Source organism: Hevea brasiliensis, chromosome 9 (genome assembly GCF_030052815.1).
Source record: "Hevea brasiliensis isolate MT/VB/25A 57/8 chromosome 9, ASM3005281v1, whole genome shotgun sequence".
NCBI lineage: Eukaryota > Viridiplantae > Streptophyta > Magnoliopsida > Malpighiales > Euphorbiaceae > Hevea > Hevea brasiliensis.
The window spans coordinates 3,650,572-3,672,227 of record NC_079501.1 but is presented as its reverse complement, the minus strand read 5'-3'; the positions used below and the strand labels follow the sequence as shown (position 1 = coordinate 3,672,227).

The 21,656-nt window shown below is 29.5% G+C and overlaps 2 protein-coding genes across 2 annotated transcripts; one reads left to right on the top strand and one right to left on the bottom strand.

Moving 5' to 3' along the window:
- Positions 1-287: 287 nt before the first annotated feature.
- Positions 288-2,513, top strand: LOC110670429 (probable WRKY transcription factor 46). The gene is made up of 3 exons (XM_021832472.2): positions 288-978; positions 1,079-1,207; positions 1,656-2,513. The coding sequence occupies exons 1-3, from the start codon at positions 683-685 to the stop codon at positions 2,236-2,238; spliced, it is 1,008 nt and encodes a 335-aa protein (XP_021688164.2). The 5' UTR covers positions 288-682; the 3' UTR covers positions 2,239-2,513.
- A 6,552-nt stretch (positions 2,514-9,065) lies between these two features.
- LOC110670445 (hydroquinone glucosyltransferase) lies at positions 9,066-10,897 on the bottom strand. Its single transcript, XM_021832504.2, has one exon. It carries the CDS (start codon positions 10,707-10,709, stop codon positions 9,285-9,287), a length of 1,425 nt encoding a protein of 474 aa, XP_021688196.2. The 5' UTR covers positions 10,710-10,897; the 3' UTR covers positions 9,066-9,284.
- Positions 10,898-21,656: the final 10,759 nt, after the last annotated feature.

The following is a 21,656-nucleotide window of genomic DNA, read 5'->3' as shown; positions in this document are numbered from 1 at the left end:
GCGCAAAGTTTTCTTTGTAGCTAAAAATATAAGGGGAAAAAAAAAGGAATGGAAATGAATGGAAGAACAGTCAAAAAGTGGGAAGCAAGTAGGCAACGCCTGGAGAGAGAGAGAGAGAGAGAAAGAGAGAGAGAGGCGAGGAAGAATCTTCTGTCCTTGTTCCGCGTTCCTACTTCCTACTATCATTTTTGCTCAATACTAAGCAGTGGATTTTTAAAATTTAAACCTCACTGATTGGGTAATAGATAGGATTTGAAATGGTCAGCATTTGGACCTTTCTCTCACTCTGCTATCCTCCTTGCTCACATAGCTATCGTATCCAAATGTAATACCATAACTCTCCCCTCCAATTTTTCTTTTTCTTTTATATATATATATCCCACACTCCTAGCTTCCTCCCAGCTTCTCAGCTGAAGAAGCACAGCCCTTTCCCCTTTCTTTTCTGCCATACAAATACCTTCCTACTTGTCATCATCTTGTCCTTGCAAAACCCAATACCTATCCTCTTCTACAAATAGACATTGTTCTCTTATTTCAAGCCCAGCTCTGCAATTCTCTTCACTTCCATGTTTGTTGATATCTGTTCTTGACGTTGAATAATATTATATCCACCAGGAAGGTTCTTGGACCTAGCTAACACCACTTCACTGCCTGTGATCTTATTCTCTGAGTTATTATCTAAATGGAACTGGAACAGAGGACTCTCATCAATGAACTAAACCAAGGGAAGGAGCTAGCAGAACAGCTCAGGAGCTATCTTAACCCTGCATCATCACTTGAAACGCGTCAATTCCTAATTGAGAAGATACTTTCTTCCTATGACAAAGCACTTTCAATGCTAAATTGGGATGCTTTCGGTTTCGGGGTTCAGGTTCAACCTACCATTTTGGAATCACGGCATTCCTTTCCCAAGGATACTAGCCCAAGGACTGATGTCTCCGATCAAGATCAAGATCAAAAGACTGTTTTCAAGAAGAGGTAATTTTAGTTTCTGATATTAATTTCTTTGATATTTTAGCTAAATTACAAATATGGATGTTTATCTAATTTCCAGTTTGGATGTTATTGTGTATTGCAGAAAGACACAAGAGCGATTTACTGAACAAGTCAGGGTTTGCTTAGGAACGGGAGTAGAAGGGCCACTCGATGATGGTTACAGATGGAGGAAATATGGGCAAAAAGTTATTCTTGGAGCTAATTTTCCAAGGTGAGATACTTTGGCTATTGTATCTATGAAGTTTTCAATTTCAAGTATTCGAAAGAAGAAAACGAGTGGAGTGGTCGACTTGTAAGAAATGAAATAACTAAAGGTGGTTTTCCACCTTCAACAACCATAAGAATTAAGCATAACGTACCTTCCGGCTTCCGATCATAAATTGAGTGGCTGCATTTAAAATCTTTACAGAGAGAACTGACGAATCATAATTACATGGTTCTCCAACTTGTCTTGATATACTGAAACTTTAATTGTTTGGTGTTGCTGGGTGGGGGACCAGGGGCTCTGACCGATTATAAACTTCGTTTTTACTTTTCATTTTCTTTTTCTTGTTTTTAGAGAAAATGGGTTAGAAATTTTATCATGTGCCTCCATCTGTACAGTTGAGTAATATGCCACCCTCCAACTTTTGATCGAGAGAAATTATTTGCATTTACAGGGAATACTATAGATGCACTCACCGTCACTCACAAGGTTGTTTAGCCATGAAGCAAGTTCAAAGATCGGACGAGGACCCCTCAATTTTCGAAGTGACATATCGAGGAAGACATACATGTGTCCAGGCTTCTCATTTTGCCATTTCAAACCAAGTTCATCCTCAACAACAGAAGCAGCCACATTTTGAAGAGAAGTTAAAACCATCAAAAGAAGCATTTAACATGGGAGAAGAGCTTCAAGTTAAAGCCAAAGATTTGAACACAAGGGAGGAAATTTTTCCCTCCTTTTTCTTTCTGGATGAATTTATCGAGAAGGAAAATGAGGGTGAATCCACCTATTTCGTAGGTAGCATTTCCCCAGCATTTATATCCCCGGCAACATCAGAATCCAATTATTTATCAACTTCGCCTTGCAAGGTGGATAGCTTTGGCATAGGCTACGATGTGCAGGCTCCAAAGTCAGAACTTACTGATATAATTTCAGCTCCAACTTCTGTCACCAATTCTCCTGTCGATGATTTGGATATCTCTAACTTCAACTTTGATATCAATTTTCCATTCGACGACAACGTGTTGGGTTATTAGCATTGACAGGGAGATTAAACATCAACGTCTCCTACATGGGGATAGGCATGAGCAAGAAGTTTTTCCGTTGATCGGTAGTTAAAATTTTGGAAATAATGCGTGGCCTTTTAGTTCATTTTTTTTCCTTTTTGGTTAGTTCCAGAGATTGTAGGGATTATTGTAATTCCCTTTTTTTTTGTCTCCTGCTCTGAATCTTGAATGTTGTAGGCCAAAAATGGAATATTAATTGTAGTAAAATAGTTCAAATAATTAACTTTAATGAGTTTGGAATTAAAGTTAAGACCATTTGATTAATTTGGATATTACTAAATCTTACTATATATTGATTTTTTTTGCTTAAAAATGAGAAATTAAAAGCGAAACGAATAAAAGCTTATGAAGAATGAAAAATTTTTACTTAAATTCTATATATTATGGATAAAAATATAAATATAAAAGATCATGTGTTTAATAAATGAGCCTTATTATATATTTTATATTTTATATTCATGTAGATTCGATTTAGATAAAAAAAATCTATAAAAAATAATCTGCTAATTGGAAAGATATTTACATTAATTAAATATTAGGATCTTAACAGCTAGCATTTCGATTCACTTAAAAAAATTTAATTATTAAACAATTTATTCCAAACGCTCAAAATCGCTTTATTAATGTATTCCTTTTATGAAAATGTTTAGATCAAAAATAATTATTTTATTTATTAATTATTTTTAAGTTTAAAAATTAATTTTTTATGAAATTAATTTTATTTTATTAATTTATAGCTTAAAATAATTAATAAGTGAATTAATGGCGGTTACTGAATAATAATTTAAAATAAAGAAGTAGATGATAATTTGTAGCGATTTCAAGCAGCTTCAAGCGTCGGACAGGTAATTACAGGTGATTGCAAAATGTGGCAAACTGTATTAGGAGTCTTCCATATATCTGCACAGTAGTTTGTATTGATTTTAAGCTATTACAAGAAGTAAGAAATGGGCAAGTGACTGCTAGTAACTGCAGAATGTGACGAAATGAGTTTCAGAATCGTTTAGAAGTCTTTCAGATACTTACAAAAAAGCTATAAAAGTTAGATATGCTACAATGTAAAAGCCTCAAACACTCAATTAATCAAATAATAACAAATTTCAACAGTCTATGTATTTTTAATTTTATCTATCTTTTTATTTTTTTTAGCATTATATTTTTTTTCAAGCCTTGTACTTAAATTTTTAGCAATCATTATAATTTTTAATTGCTTTAATTGTTTAATTTAAGTGAGATTTTGACGAAACTGCGTTCAATTTAATCAGATTCTCATAATCATTTGATAAAAATAAAAAAAAATGCACAATTGATACACTCAGTATTTGGCACACTAGCAATTATTAAACTATTAGTTAACCAAATTATTTTCTAATAAAACAGAAAGAAAAAATAAATAAATAAACTTTTATATTTTCAATAGAGAGCTAAATAAGTCTAAAATTTAATTTGGAGTCAAATATGTTCTATCTTTTTAATTAATGTCAAATAAGTTATCATCTAATAAGATATTATTTTTAATAATAAGATATACATTTAAAATTTAAATTGTAAAATTATTTATTATTTTTAATTAAAATAAAGTTAAAAAAATAAGAACATGATAAAAAAATTATTTAATATTAAAATTATCATTATTTTAAATAATTTATTATTAAAAAAAGAAAATATAATTTTATTATTTAAAAATAATATTTTATTAAATGAGTATTTATTTAGCACTAATTAAAAAAAATATAAATTTATTTAATTCAAAACTTGATTTCAAATTTATTTGATCTTCAATTAAAAGTATAAAAATTTATTTAATCTTTTTTATTTTTTATATTAATTTTATTATTTTTAAAAAAATTAATCTTTTTAAAATTTATGATTACTCTTTCTAATAATATTTTCTCCACTAATCAAATCTAAATTCTTTTTGTACAAACTACCTTCCCACTGCAACCACCCGGTGGAAATTCGGTCTTCTAAAATCGTTGTGGTTGCTTCATCCACTTTACGATTTCGTGTGGTTGGGCCCAAATCAGAGGAGTCCTTAAACTTAGTAATGGACTAGTCTTCTCCACACACAATATTCAAAACACAGTTGTCGGAGCTCGCCCAGCCCACCACTCACTTTTCTTTGTTTGATTCAGCACGCGATGAAAATTCGTCCTCCGTGCGATCCTTCGGAAAAAGTACGTCATGATATATTTCTCCCTTAAATCCGTTTCCAAAGGCCCATTATATAACAAAGTTTCTTTTATTCTGTAACTTAACTTTTTTGAGAATTACTTTAAACGATTCCACCTTTGTGCCTTTTTTTTTTTGGTGAAATGCCGATTCCACCCTTACGCGTGATTGTATATATATTATTTGAATAAACAACCTGCTCGCTAGCTAGGAGGGGATCAGTTCTAAGTACACACAAATGATTATCCAGTTTTCCTTTTTTCTCCTTTTTGAACTGAAAATGATTATAACATAACAATTATTCACTGCTGACGACTCCATATGGGTTAATAATTATATCCTTTTTTATCACCTACCCAAATAAAATAAAATAATAATAATAATAATAATCTAATAAAAATTAAATAATAAGAAAAAGAAGGTGGTACATATATATCCCTTATAGATCAAATGATGACATAAGTACATTTTTCAGCTTTTGAATATAATAATAATAATAATTTTATTATTATTCCATTTGACGGCTCTGCAAAGAGTTATTTCAAGTAACTCGTTCCCATTTGCTGCCTTTCACTTTTATTAGTTATGGGATCTCACAAGATAAGAACCTATTAACATCTACCTCTCAAAGAAAATGCCAAATAAAAGGACTCACAAGCCTCTTCAACTTTAACTTCCCAACTTTTTTTTTCATCTTATTGTAATTAATTTTTAATTGAAATTTATACTTTACAATTCTTAAAACAATTCAAATATTATTAATTAAAAATTATTATTTAATTTTCTAGTCTTATTAATTATAATTAAATAACACGATGTGTGTGTATATATCTTATTATATGATAAAAATGAAGCTCTAACTAATTTTCTTTATTATATGTAATTAAAAATATTTAATAAAATTAATCTAATAGACAAGAAATAAATTCTATTTTGTATTAATTAAGGTTAGGTTCATTAAAAAAACATTACTTTAATAATGATAAGAGTGAATGAGTCTATATAAAATTTAATATTAATTAGTAAAACATTAACTCAATTAATTTATTTTATAAAAAATAATTTATATATAAAAAAATATTTTCATAAAAAATATTTTTTATTATTTAATTAAAATATTAAACTATAGTGATATGTATTTATATCATTCATATATAAATATTTTTATATTTTAATAAAATTATTAAAATTTAAAAAATTATTTTAATTTTTTTAATTAAAAATATTTTTAATTATTAATTTTTAAATATTTTAACTTTTTAAAAAATATTTCCTATAAAATAAATGAGCCTAGGTAGAAAAAAGGAGCTTTAATTGTTGGCGCAATGTCAACAAATGCGAAAAAACTCGAAGGGCTTATCTGGGAGGGAATCATTTGAAATGATTAGGTGAGTGGTTGCAATTTAAGATGCATTGTCCAACTTTTCAAATGGAATCTTAAGAAGGGGTGCAGAGTTCGCACTCAGTTTATCAAATATATAGGCTCTCATCCCTTAAAGGCGAAGTCTGAAAATTATTTTTGAAAGATTAATATATTAATTTAATATATTTTTTAATTATATTTATTTTTTATTAATTATATATTTTAAAAAATTAATATTATATATTCAAAAATATCATAATAGAGTATAATTAAGTTATAATTTTTTTAATAGTATTAATACTTTAAAAGAAAATTTAAATATATAATAAAAAATAAATAATTTCAATACTTTATATTACTTATATTTTAATAAAATAATATAATTATTTTTTTAAGAAATAATTAAAATAAAATAATTTTACCTAAATAAATTAATTTTTTTCTCTAAACATATATATGTACATAGAGAAAATTTAAAAGGGTTTGGGGGGGTGGTGGTGGCGAGAAAGCTCCTCTTGGGAGGGCCAAGGCTCTCTCTAGTCCTCCTCCATCTGCCTCTATCCTCCCTACACAGTACTAATTAATTACGTGTGTTAAAAACTAATAAATAATTATTAATTTGATTAAAATTGTGATATATTCTACTTAAAAATATATATAAATAATTTTTTATTAATTAAGTATTTATATATCTTAATATAGATAAAAAAATTCTAAAAAATAAGTAGATTTATTCAAATATCGATTTTAATTTTTTTTTGTTAAAAAAATAAACTAAGTCTATGATTAATTATGAGAATAAAAAAATTATTGCCTGTACTTAATACACTATAAATATAAAATATAAGATATATTATAAAATTTATCTATTAAATATATAAAAATTACATATTTATATATTAAATTAATATTAAATCATATATAAATAAGAAAAAATTCATAAAAGTATGCATACCAACTAATTACTAATTGATAATTATTTGTGCAAAATTCATGGAATAGTTATTTACAAAATTGGATAACATATATTTTTTTATTATAGTTATTTTTTAATTAGTGAATATTGAAAATGTTATATTTAGAAATAACATCAAATAAATAAGAGTAAAAAAAATTGTCTGCAAAAGCCTTCCATTACTAGCTAGCTTTTTTTTCCATGAAGTTGGTAGTTATGAGAAGAAATAAATACGTAAAATATTTCATTTCACAAATTATTAAAAAAAAAAAAAAAACATTAAACTGAGGTGCCCATTTGCACATAATTCAAACCTACATAATGTTAGAATTTATGTTGCGTCAATTGCATCATCGTAGTGTACCTGTGCTATGTCCCTCTAATTTTAGATTGAATTTTATATACAATATATCAATAATTGACATTATAATATGAGTAAATAATTATTTTTTTCAATTTCATAAATATTAAATTTTGAAATTCATATTAATATTGTGCATGATATAAATTGAGAGAAAATAAAATTTAAATAAATAAAAAAATATAAAATAATAGATAAAATATATATACATACATACACATACAACATAATACGTATGACATAAAAAATATAATTAAATATGAAGACGATAATTAAAAAAATATAGAGATTTCATAGGTAATAATTTTCGAAATTTTTCTGGAAGATGTTGATGTGGAGAACGAAGAATCCATGGCAGCCGAAGTGGAAAGCACAAAAGATTGACTTTTCAAAGTGTAAATTTCCACAGTCTGGTGGTCCACAACAACAGGATAGGGGGAAAAAATTACACACATAAAACATGGGTGCCACTGCCACTGCCAATATGAGGAGAAATTATTCCTAACCACCAAAGTACAACACACATAGGCACACGTCTACTGATGGTAGGCTTAGGTAAGCCTTCGCAAATATAGAAGATTCCGTCTCTTCTGCCAATTGGGCTCCAGTTGAGTCAATAAATTATTTTTTAAAATTATTTATTGTAAATAATATTTTAAAAAATGACCTTTTTTTCAAAAATAAAATAAAAACATGTTATGGTAATGGTCCTATCCATTGACGATAAAGCTGTGCCTGTGGTGAGTTTTGTAGGTCCCTTCGGCAGATGGGACAAATGCGTTAAAGTCTGACTGGATGAAAATGGCATCACCACTCGCTCAATAATTAATCATTTGTAAAAAGGAAATAAAATAATTAAAAAATCTAATCTTGATATTTTTAAATTCCATCTCCAGTAGCTTCCGCTCTATTTGTTTGCTTCTAATTGGATTGGAGTTTTTCTTTCATAAATTTGCATTAAATATACGTAAGACCTTAGACTAATTAGAAAATAATCTTTTAACAATTAGTTTTAGTTGATTCCTTTTTATATCCACAAAAAAAAAAAAAGGAAGTAAAGGTAATATTTCAATAAAGGTAACTATAAGATTTAATTATCAATTTGTTTCAGGCTATTGATTTAACTATCTGTTAATTTTAAATTTATTTTAAAAAAAATATGAAAAAAATTGAAAAGAAAGCAATTATTATATATATATATCTAGCATAGAATATAATATATTATAATCCTACTCTTTGGGCCCATGAAAAAGAAATCCTTTTCATCCTGAAAATGATTAGATAAAAAGTTAATGTTTAATCGGGAATATGGACAAAAGGCTAATAAAGGGATTATGTATTCAATTAAGAAACGATTAGTACCCGGGGAAACCAATGAAATTCATGTCTAATTGCGAATTCATTGCCATAATTGAGCTCTTGAGAGATATTAATTAATTAATATATTATTATAAGTGCTAAATAAATAAATTGCAATCACATTCAATAAGCAGTGTCGTGCCACTACCATATGAAAATCACATGCTTCTACAGCTGAAAATTTATAGCCTAAGATTAGGCCAAGGACCAACATGACACAAGAAAATCACTCACCTTGGAGCCATTCGGATGTATGATATCTAATTGGGGTCACCCCTGCCCTTGTGTCCATATTTTCTTCTTTCCCATTAGATATATCCTTATAATTTGCAAATAAAATGAACTTAATGTGGTGCACCTACTTCAATTAATCCTAGTGGTAATGACTTTTGTGTGATGTAACAATAATTTCTTATTCATTGGGTCCACGCATTAATTAATTTTGCCCAATATAAATAATTGAATATAGGTCTTTATTTTGTTGCAATGTATATGGCTGGCCGCACCTTTCTTACGTCTTGCCTACTGCTACTACTCCACAAATTATAATTAGAGAAAATTCTCCAATTTTAAAGAAAGAGATTCGCTGAATAAACCATGTCTAATATGTATTCAAGCTGTGGACAAGAATTGTACAAGCACGTGGATTGGACCACACATATGCAACAAGAACCTGGAAACCTACAAGTAATTAAATACAAAAGGCAATTTTTATCTAGGAGGAGGAGTAAAAGCTAGAAGCTGCAATTTCCATTTATCTGTTATTATAAGACTACTAAAAACTATAATATCTAGAAATTTTCCTTTTAGTTGCAAATTTGGTTCTTCCATTTGAGAGCCAACCCAGAGATTGCCTTTGTAGATGAGCCTTCTTCGCTGAGAACCCTGTCAGCTGCGTCTTTAAGGTCCTTCATTCTGTTGCGGACCTTCTTCCCTTCTTTGCCTTCCATTAGGCCTCTCACTACTTTTGAAATTTCGTGTCTTTCGATTAGGCCATTTTGAACATTAGCTTTTGGTCTCAGGGCCACTTTAATGTCCTCAGTTAACATCACAGCGTTCATTGTCTGTTCAGCGTAGAGTGGCCAGGCAATTAGTGGCACTCCATTCACCACACTTTCAAGGATGGAATTCCATCCACAATGGGTTAAGAACCCTCCTGTAGACCCGTGACTCAATACTTGTGCCTGTGGTGCCCATGACGGCACCAATAGACCCCGCCCTTTGGTTCTATCCAAGAACCCTTCTGGTAGGAAATCACAAGGGTCTTTTTGGCTTTGCACACTGAAAAAAGTGGCATTGGCGACGCTATCATTGGGGCTCCTCACAACCCACAAAAATCTTTGCTGGCTCATTTCTAGCCCCAAAGCCAATTCGTTTATCTGATCGTAAGATAGGGTCCCGCCGCTTCCAAATGACACGTACAGAACAGAGCCATGCGGTTGCTCATCTAGCCACCTCAAACAATCTGCTTCCTTTCCTTCACTACTTGAACCCATGTTCACCAGCGGACCAACAGGGTAAACGGGTGGTTTACCGGCTTCTTCCTCTTGCAAAGCCTTTATGGCCCCTCCTTCCATGTCCACGAAGCTGTTAACCATAACACCCTCAGCTAGTCTATATCGCTTTGTATGGTGAAGAAGCCATTTATAAGCATCATTTTTCCTATCTTGAACCGGGTCGAGCAATTCCTTCCCGTGTATCGGTATGCAGCCAGGTATTTTCACGGGTTCTTGTAGTTCTCTATACTCGCAAGGAACCATCTCATCTAGCTTTGGCAACCAAAAAAACAAAGACAAAGCCATTGCTGTAGAAGGAAAGAAAATGTAGGGAGAGATGTTGAATTCTCGAGCAACATCGAACGCATCGGTTCCAAAGAGATCAACCACCAGGGCCGCTAGTCGACTACTTTCAACAAGAGACTTCAAAACTTGGCAAAGAGAAGGGAGAGAGCGTGCCACCGTAAGGGAAATTATCGTTTCTATCTTTGTATCTCCAGGGAGATCACTCATGTCAACCGGAGAAAGAAATGTGGAGCTTATGGTGGTAGGAAGCGATTCAAGAACTGATTTTTGGGCCTTAGAAGGAGGACCATCAGTTGGGACAATGAAGGTGATGGAGAGATTATGTTGATTAACGAGTCGCTTAGCTAATTCAACAAGAGGGATGAGGTGACCCATCCCGGGACTGGGTAGAATAGCTACATGGGTGGGTTGTTTTTGGGTTTCGGCCATGGATGGAACACAGAAATGGAAGGAAGCTAAGGTTTTGGGGGGTAATTATGGTTGAATTGTTACAAGTGATAGAGAAGATAGTGGGTGGTTTATATAGAGGCTTGAATGTTAATTGAGAAGATGGGCGAAAGCAGTGGAATTATGTGAGGAATATATTATTTTTTTATTTTAAATTAATTGTTCAAGAATGAGAGGCAAATTTTGGAAATGGGACGTTTATTTTCTAGTGGATGGGTGTGGTTGGGTGATGTCAGTTCCAACGCAAGGCTTAGGTTATCAACTCCGTGGACCTAGTCTCTTGTTTGGATCCATTTTTCTTTCTGCGCATTATTGATCGGGTAATTATTACAATAACCAATGAATGGTACAGGAGTAATTTCACTGCTGTAAAATTTTAAATTTTAATCAGAATTAAATAAAAAAATTATTATTATTATACTAAATAACTGATTAGCAAAATTTTGCTTAAATTCAACCATTTAGAAGAATATGGAATTTCTATGGCCGATTTGCCCTTCAAGGCCGGACTGTTAAAAAAATTCGTTAGACGATCCTTTAAATGGAAAAATAACCCTTTTCAATGGCAGCCTGATATATGCCCTTTTTTTTTAATTATTCTCTCCTTTTTTAATAAAAAAATATTAAAATTATTCAATGCTTTAAATGTGTATCTTTTCTTATAATTATTGGAGATTTATTTTTATAATTATTTAATATTTTTAATATATATTTTTCTCTTATAATTATGTAAAATTTATTTTTTAAAAACTAAAGAGAAAGTACAATTTTAGATATTTTCATAACATTTTATGATTTCTTAATTATAATAATAAGTGAAATGTTGTACAATTATGTAATTTGATATTTGACCTATTCATTATAGGAAAATTTACTACTTGAGCCCTAAATTTTAATTGATATTATAACTTAATTTTTCTATTTTAAAAATTAAACGATTTAGTCTCCCACTTACATTTTCTTTAAAATCAGAGGCCATTTCATTTAATTTTATCATTAGTTTAAGTGAAAAAAGCAAATATACCCTTCATTCAATTAGGAAAAATTTGTTATTAACACCTAAGAATCCCTGTATTTGGAAATTGAATAATTTAGTCTCATTTATGTTTTTCTTTGATTAAAATTAATTATTATTAAAAAAATTAATTCTTTTTGTTCTATTAAGAATTCAAGAAAAAATTTAAAAATAACAAAGTTAATAAGAAAAAAAAAATTCCAAAAATTTTAGCAATTATCAAATATAGGAGTTCAATTTTGAAAATGCAGGGATCAAATTGTAAATTTTTTTAAATTGAATAAAAGATACTTAAACCAATAAAAATATTGAAGGAAATGTTATCTGATTTTGATAAAAGTATAAATTAGAGAATAAATCATTTAATTTTTAAAATATAGAATCAATTATAATATCGATCAAAATTCAAGAATTAAATAATAAATTACCTTCATTATATGTATAATGAACTTACCGTAACTAATAAATATGAATGGACTTACCATAATTAGCGAATATAGTTTAATTATCATATGTAAGTTGAAATTCTATTATGTAATTCTTTGTCCTTTAATTAATAAGATACAGATGAGATGAAATGTATTCTAAAATTATTTTTGAGATAAGTAAATAAAAATTTTTAATAATGAAATCTCAAAGATTATACCGATAATGACACAATGCATAAATTCATATTAGACCTAAAGGCTTATATTTTCTATGTTTCACAAGCATTTCTAGTCTTAATTGGATTCTTTGTTTTACTAAGTAAGTTTTATTTATATTTTCTAATTTATTTAGAACTCTACAATATTATTTGTACTTAATTTAAATATTTAAATATATTTTCTATTTAAATTATAATTTTTTAATTCATTCTTACTTAAATTAGAATTCAATAAATACCATTGTATTTTTATTATTTAAAAGTTTTCAAACTTATTCAATGAAGTATTTTTCTCCATAAATGCTAGGGACCAAATATACTTAAATTTCATTGATAATCAGTGATTGCCGATGAATTATCGATAAAATTTTTTCATCCATAAATACTGGCGTAGGTAATTTTTACCGATGAAAAAAATATTGTTGCTAAATTTACTGATGAATTATTTCATAGGTAAATTTAAATTTTTTTGTAGGTAATTTCGTAAGAGATTTTACTTTTATAAATTACCAACTATTCACCGACAAAATTTTTCATTGGTAATTACTGACGAAAACAAATTTTCGTAAATTGTAGCTAATTTTTATTTAATATTTTTTAATTTAGTATTTACTTTTTAATTTAATTTAAATTTTTAATTAATATTTAATTTTAATTTAATTTTAAATTTAATTTTAAATTTTCAAATTAATTTTTTAAATTTATTTTAATTTTTAAATTATTTATTTTTAAATTAAATATTAAATATTAATTATTTTAATTTAAATGCAAAATTAATTTATAATTTTTTAAGATTTAATTGACTTCAAAAAAAATTTACTAGTAGAGCCCAAAGTAGGTCTCACATATGTAACTATGCCACAATTACTCTATGTTTGAGGAGTGGTTTTTTTTTTTTATAGACAAACTCACTGCCTTTCAATCTATTCACAAACGACATGGAAATTTCACATTTTTTATTATTTACCGACTAATTACTTACTAAATATATTTCGTTGGTAATTATCGACGAAAACAATTCGTAGATAAATTTTTTTGACCTTTTTACAATTTTTCTTCTCTATTTTCTCTTTAATATTATCTACGAAAAGCTTTTCGTTGGTAATTACCGATGAAAAAAATTCATAGCTAAAATTTTTTGAGCTTTTTAGAATTTTTTCTCTCTATTCTCTCATTTATATTACTTACGAAAAGTATTTTGTTGGTAATTACCGACGAAAAAAATTCGTAGGTAAAATTTTTTTAGCTTTTTATAATTTTTTTTATCTATTTTTTTCTTAATATTATCTATGAAAAGCTTTTCATTGGTAATTACCGATAAAAAAATTTTTGTAGGCATGTTTTTAAAATTTTATTTTCTATTTTCTTCTTAATATTACCTACGAAAAGCATTTCGTTGATAATCACCGACAAAAAAAATTCATAGCTAAAATTTTTTTAGCTTTTTAAAATTTTTTTCTCTATTTTCTCCTTAATATTACCTACGAAAAGCGTTTCGTTAGTAAGCACCGATAAAACATTTGGTCTTTTTTTTTTATTTGGTTGCTAGTTTTTCCGTCAAGATTAGGCACCACTTTTACCTATGAAATTAGATTGTCGGTAACGTGTTCGTCGGTAATTAGTCGATAATTTTGTCAGTAAAAATTGATTTAAATTTTATTTCTCTTTTTCGTCGGTAAATCGTCAGTAAATTACCAATAAAATTATGTTGTTGATAATTTTCGTAGTTATTTTTAATATTTCTTATAGTGATTTATCCTTAGATTTTGGATTAAGCCTTGTTTATTTTAAGATCTTGGACTACATCTCATTTAATTTTAAGGGTTTAATCGTGTGTCAATCATTTTTCACGCTACACGCTGCATCGGGTGATATCAGAGCAGGGATTTCACCCTTATTATGATGGCCAACACTGGTGGTAGTGGTGGCAATCAACCTCATGACGGTGATCAGGGGTTCCTAGCTATTTGGGGAGCAATTGAAGAACAACGGAACAATATGAAACAAATTACAACAAATTTGGGACCCAATTTCAGGAGCTTAAAGAGCAATGACGTGCCATATTGAATATTGGTGAAAATAGGAATCAAGTATCTATTCAAGCTATGGAGCTAACTCTGGTAGAACTGAACTTGATCCTGTTCTCTTCAACCCTAGAAGAAGAGCTATGATGGAGAATGATACAAGCGATGATGAGGAGATGGACTTCAGGTATGTTGCACGCCAAGGGCAAGGAAAAGGTGGCCAAAATTTCCAACGACACTATAAGAGGAATGATAAGTTCAATTTGAAGATGGATATCTCTATCTTTAGTGGAGATTTTGACATTGAAGGTTTTATTAATTGGTTGACCAAGGTGGATCATTTCTTTGAGTATGCTGAAATTCTAAAGGAGCAAAAGGTAAAATTGGTAGCCCATAGATTAAAGGGAGGAGCTTCAGTATAATGGGATCGATTGAAAGAGATAAGGAAGCGAGAAGGGCCAATCACCATATGGAGGAGGATGCAACAATTATTAAGGGGTAGATTTTTACCTCAAGATTATGAACAACATTTATTTAAGGCTTACCAAAATTGTTTGTAGGAAAATAGGAGTGTCAACGAATATACCGCTAAATTCTTGAGGTTGGCAACAAGAAATTACTTGTTCGAAAGTGATAATCAACAAGCAATGTGATATTTGAGGGACTGAAACCTTTAATTCATGATAGAATTAGAATTCAGATGGTGATAAGCGTGCAATAGGCAATGAACTTAGTCTTTAAAGCTGAGATGATGTTACAGGAGAAAACTTGCCAAATTTATTATTCCACATATGATAGAGATGACCATCAGACAATAGTTCTAACCCTCCAAAGACCAATAATCCTTATGCTAAACTCGTTTCAGTCAAATGCTATAGGTGTAATGAGATGGGGCATAGGTCTAATGAATGTTTAAAGAGAAAAACCATCAACATCATTGAAAAACATCATGATGATGATGATGGTGGTGAAATTTATTGTGGACTTGGTGGAGAGGATGAAAAGGAAGATTGTGAGAAGATGAATCAGCATGCTCGATGAGGAGGTCAATATTCATACAAAAGATTAAAGACAAGTCATTAAAAGATTTTTTAGAACAAAGGGATCATCTTGAATTTGAATTTGAATTTGACACTCTTGCAATGCCTTTTGCCATGGTCGATGATGAAGGGTTTAAAGAGAGTGTTATAGGGGGAGAAGGATATCAAGCCAAGGAGATTTCAATGAAGATTGAAATTTTCTCTAACAATTTTCCTAGTATTTTTATTGATTTTATTTGTCTAAGTGAGCCTGAGTATGCCAAAGAAGATGCAAAATTGCTCAAATCAATTTCGTTAAAGCCAATCTTGTTGATACCATTCAAGAAGAATATATAGTTTGATCTTCCAATAGAGATTTTAATTCATCAACAATCTAAAATTTGATGCCGAATTTATCTCAAGTGAAAGATAATGATGTGGGAGATAGTCGTTCCATTATTATTCGGTTTAGAAATTAAAATCCGAGTTCGAATTTTCTTGAAAATGTAAGTGAATGATGCAATCCACACCAAACCCAAAGACTTATATTTTCCATATTTCACAAGCACTTTTAGTTTTAATTGGATTCTTTATTTTACTAGACAAGTGTTATTTATATTTTTTAATTTATTTAGAACTTTACAATATTACTTTTATTTAATTTAGGTTTTTAAATACGTTTTTTTATTTAGATTAGAACTCTCTAATTCATTCCTACTTAGATTAAGATTTAGAACTCTATAAATATCTATTGTGTTTTTATTATGTAGAAGTTTTTAAACTTATTCAATGAAATACTTTTCTTCATAAAACTATATTTACTTTATTTATCCTTAAACTTTAGATTAAATCTTGTTTATTTTAAGATTTTGGATTAGATCTTGTTTAATTTCAAGAGTTTGATCGTGAAATATTTAAATGTAAATAAACCCACACATAAAAAAAAATAGATTCCTCTTGTGAACAAATGATGTTATTTTAAGAATTATTCATAATTCTATTATTGTTTTTTCAAAGCAAACCAAATATGATCAAAGTGCTTGAAAATTGAGGAATTGTGAATCGTAGAATTTTTGCTTTAGGTTCCACTTCATCTCATTGGCAAAATTAAAAAAAAAAAAAATGAATGCTAAAGAATATATGCAATGATATTGTGTATATTAATTAGTAATTCAGTTCAAATTTTAATTAAAATTAATTATATAAAAAATTGAAATGGAATCTCTTTGCCATTTTTATTTTGACTTATTCACACACACACACACACACACACACACACATATATATATATATATATATATATTTATTTATCTATTAAAATCTATTTGAAATTGAGATTAATAAAATTTATTTTTTAGAAAAATATAATTTTAGGTATCATTGAAAAAACCATTTAATTATTTTAAACTTTTTATAATTAAAATATATAAAATTTATTATAAAAATATTTTTATTTTTATTTTTATTTAACATATTTAAAATACTACTTTTTTTCAATAACAATTTCAAAACTCTTAGTGCTTTCTTTATACATTAACGTGTCCCACAATATTTATGGGATGTATCAAATAAACTACTGATGATATACAGCAGCTTTATATATATATATTTTTTGAAACTCATATTTATTTATTTATCTCATTTATTAGTTTTAATTAAGTAGAAAATTAAATAAGATGAGGAGCTAGCTGTGCAGGCAAACAAAACTTGAAAGATTCCAAGGCAACATTTTTTTTTTGACAGTAAAGTGAAACACACGCACATATGAAAGTATAGGAATTACTGTACCAACCCACACACCCATGCAATTCCAAGGCAACATTGATTACATAGGTAATGAATCATTTGATAGTATATTATAAATACGTAGCAATCCATGCAAAATAAATAAATAAGTTAAGAAAAGTTTTTCGTAAAAAATGGAGAAATTATAAAAAAGTATCTTCTGGTTTCACTCATTTTTAATTTTAGGATATGTGGCTCAATTTATGATAAAATGATACCTTAAAGTTCGCACCGTTAGTAAAAGACATCTTTCCATTTGATTTCTGTTAAATTTCTGTTGACATAGATGAAAGGGGCTAACATGGATACAAAAAATGCGGAGCTAGTATTTAATAATTTGAGATAAAAAAAAGGGAAAAAAATCTAATTTACCTGTTACAATAATAGGTGACATTTTCCCCTCTCTCAATTCAATATAGTGTGAGATTATCTCCAAAATCAGAGTGAAGAATCCCAATTCATTGCAATAGATTGAGGGATATAGATTGAAATAGTTGATTAAACACCCTTTAGTTGAATTTATTGGGTATGAAAATTTTTACAAAATTGGAGAAGAATTTATTATGGAGGTAAGGAGATATTCCAAGGTGAAGCAAGCTCCATTGTCGTGAGGTACAAGGTTTGCAAAACACACACACGCACACACACGTACACACACACACAACCATTCAACCTACCAAGACAATCATCAAGTGCTGCAAAACCTCATTCTACAACCAACCATTTGTTGTTGTAAAAACACCTGCTGGAAGTCATCTATCTACTGCAAAATCACCTGAAGGAACTAAACCATCTATTGTTACAAAAATCCTTACTGGAAGCCAATCATCTGCTGCAAAACACCTAGTTGCAGCTCCACCAATTGCTGATGAACAATAACTATACTATTAATCATTTTGTGCACATTTTGGATGTATTTTGTGGTTATATTTAGAAAGCTTTTTGTTAACATGCTGCTATAAACATACAACATCATTTGTTTTTAATGGTTTGTAATATGGTGTCTTTATGTAGTGTTGATAGGCTGTAATTATGCATGGTTGATGTTTGGCCTATTATAACCTATTGCTTTGTGTAATTTTGCTGGATATTTTAATACAACTGGCCTTTTTGGCAAGATTTGACAATGAAAATTTTATCTTTTAAAGGACTTGATAGATTTGTGTCAATTTCATCATCTATATATTTCCATATTACTATGCACACCAAATATAACGCAACCACATATTGAAATAAACTATACCAAATTGGTCTCCTTGACTCTGTTTATCAATGAATAAATAGTAATATTATGCTAAAGGTCATGTAACAATGTTTATGATGTTGTAAGTAAACATTCACATGCGCAACTGACTTTAACTTGAGCAAATCAAATACACAGCAACTCATGTACAATTCAATTCAACCATTTCCTGCACCGGGTTTTGCATTCTCCTGCTACAAGTAACTATATAACTCTAAGTTTTATTTTTTCTTTCATTAAATCAATAACCATACACATGAACACACATCTAGCAATTACACAAAATGATTTTCATTCAATAAAAAATAAAAAAGGTACATTTGCATCATCTGCTATCCAATTTACAAGTGATCTCATTTTTACACAGTTGCAAATCACCTACTGAATTATACCATAAACCAAACTCTAATTAGTTCCACATCATAGGTTTCAGGCAAATATAATTTGCCTTTCTCATTTTCACATCCCAATCCCGCTTCACTCAATATAACTGCAATAATTAAACCAAGAAAAAACAGAGTATGCCAAAAAATTTAGACATGCACTGCACATAGCCATTACAGAGTTTTGGAGATGCTTGAAATTTTCTTAGAGCAGCAATATCCTCAATTTTAACTTCACTATATTTTATTTCGAAAATTATTATTGGCATAACAACTTCACAGCTTCTACAATTCTCTCCATCTACCCATCGAAAACCCATCCAAAAAAATTGCACCTGTTCGGATTTTAAAATTGACCACACCCATAAAATCTCCTTCCTTAATTCCCTTCTGTCATGGTTGTCTTCATCGGCACATCTACACCTTACAATGTTACTCATACCTCGAGTGACATTGCTTGCCTCCGAATGTGCGGTGAAACTACAGGATACTTTTTATAATTTTCTCTAAAAAATATGATGCAGTGTGTAACGTAGAAGAATGATCAACAAACGATTAATTAGGATAAAATAAAGTAAACACAACTTTATAAATAAGAAAACTCTATCAAATAGTTCTGAAAGACTTGTACATAATAATAATATAATGAGTATTTATAGAGTTATAAATCCTAATATAGGTAGAAATAAATTAAAAAGTTATAATATAAATAATAAATATATTTAAATATCTAAATTAAATAAAAATAATATTTTAAAATCTTAAATAAATTAGAAATTATAAATAAAATCTATTTGAGAATTAAAAATTCTTCTAAAAATAGGAAAACACAAGTTTTAAGTCTAATATAGATTTGTGCATCATGTCAAAACAAAATAATAATGACGGCACCATGATGAAAACATGATGCAAAATTGTGGATAATTAAGCGGTCCCCTTCTACTATTAAACATAATTATTATGGAGCCTCCATAATAACCATGATTATAATTACTAACAATCAATAATAATTATTTATGATTGTTTTGAATTTTCGTCGCAAAGCCACACCATCTTCTGAAAATGAAAGTACCAGCCTATTCATACAATAAATAGTTCTTTAATTTGTATCGATTATCATACTTTATCTTAATTGTTGTATTTACGAAAGGGAAAGGAGAATTATTACTTATTTGATGTAACCACTAACCTCGTGGTTCTTGTGATGGATGGATATTATGCATCTAGTTCTGTTCATTACTGTAAAAGAATAGGCTTGGAGTGATGGACCAAGATTGTCATTTTCAGGGCATTGGATTTTTTTTTTTTTTTTTTATTGGCTTTCCCTGTTCTATGAAAATGATGTAAAAGAGACTGCAAGTTTCATTAATGGAATTTAATGGAGCTAAAGATATACCGTTCACCTCATAGATTTAAATTCGAATCTATCTCTTTAATTCTCTACTTTAAAAAAGGAAGAATATTTAGATTTTAGCCAAATGGATCGAAATTCCTGGTAGGCTTCTTGTTTGTTATTCTTCGGCCTGAATTGGGCCTGCATAGATACATAGAAAAGGCCATTTTGTGGGCTTCGGGTGACAGCAGGCTCAAATCCAAAAAACATGGATTTCGTAACAGGTGGACGCAGCCGGATCCATGGAAGGAAGAAAGAGGGAAGGAAAGAAAGATGAAAAGAATCAACGAAAGGTGTAATTGCAGATTGCAGTGTTTTGTCCTTTTGGCATTGGGAGCAAAAGCACAGATCAGCAGCGGGAGAAGATGATATACCGAAAATGGAGTCTCCTAACGGGCCCAGCGGCAATCTTGGGTGGAATCGTCGCTACGGTGGTCGCCGCCAACTTACTTTTCATTGAGAATGTAAACTTTTCCTTTCTTTATCTCCGATTTCCAAACCCTAGATTTTTCTATTTCAGCTTTGATTATTGATTTTTGTTTTTGGTGTTAATCAAAGATAAGATTTCGTTTTAAATTTCGCTATCGGAATGATATGCATTAGGTTTCTAGTCATCGTGTTAAGATCTGATTATAGGAAACTTCTTTCTTGATAAACCTTGTGCTGTTGGATCTTTTCTCTGTTTATAATCGTAAATATTAGATTTGTTTTATGGAGTTGTAAAACAAAGGATGAGGCTTTTGGAGTAGTTGTTATCGATCCTTGTTCAAGCGATTTAGAATTTTTGAAGATTTTCTTTGTTCAATGGTAGATTTGATGTTTGGAAGCAATTGAAGCTGAAATTTCACTCAATTGTGCATAATATCCATTCTTTTACATGTTCTTATGTGCTGGGGAGAGCTCATTATCCTTAGACCAAGAACAAATGGGGTTTTATGTCTACTTGCCTGCTTGAACTAATAACTAATTGCTTATAGCAGGATTATTTCATAAACTGCTAGTTTTTGAAACCAGAGTTCTTCATGACAGCGAGCAATCTTACACATTCTAACAAGTTGCTATATATTTGGAATTTGCAGGATCCGTTTCTTAAACCAGAGCAAAGGAAGCCAGATTCACCATCGTTGACCAAATAGAATGGAAGCAAAGCAAATCACATTATGCATGTTTTGTAAGCTTTTCGGGTGCTTTGTATTTGTTGAGTATGTGTTTCAGTGAACCAAATGTTTAAGCTGCAGTTTGGGACAAGATATCTTGGTTCAATAATGTGGAGATTCATGATCAAGTTCAGTAACTCTCTGTTCAAAATAATTTGATAACCTAGTTCTTTGTCTTTAAATCTTTGAAATATAGGTTGAGTGACCATGATAGATAGATTACAATTCCAAAATGAAGCAAAATTTATCTATTAACTTTAATTA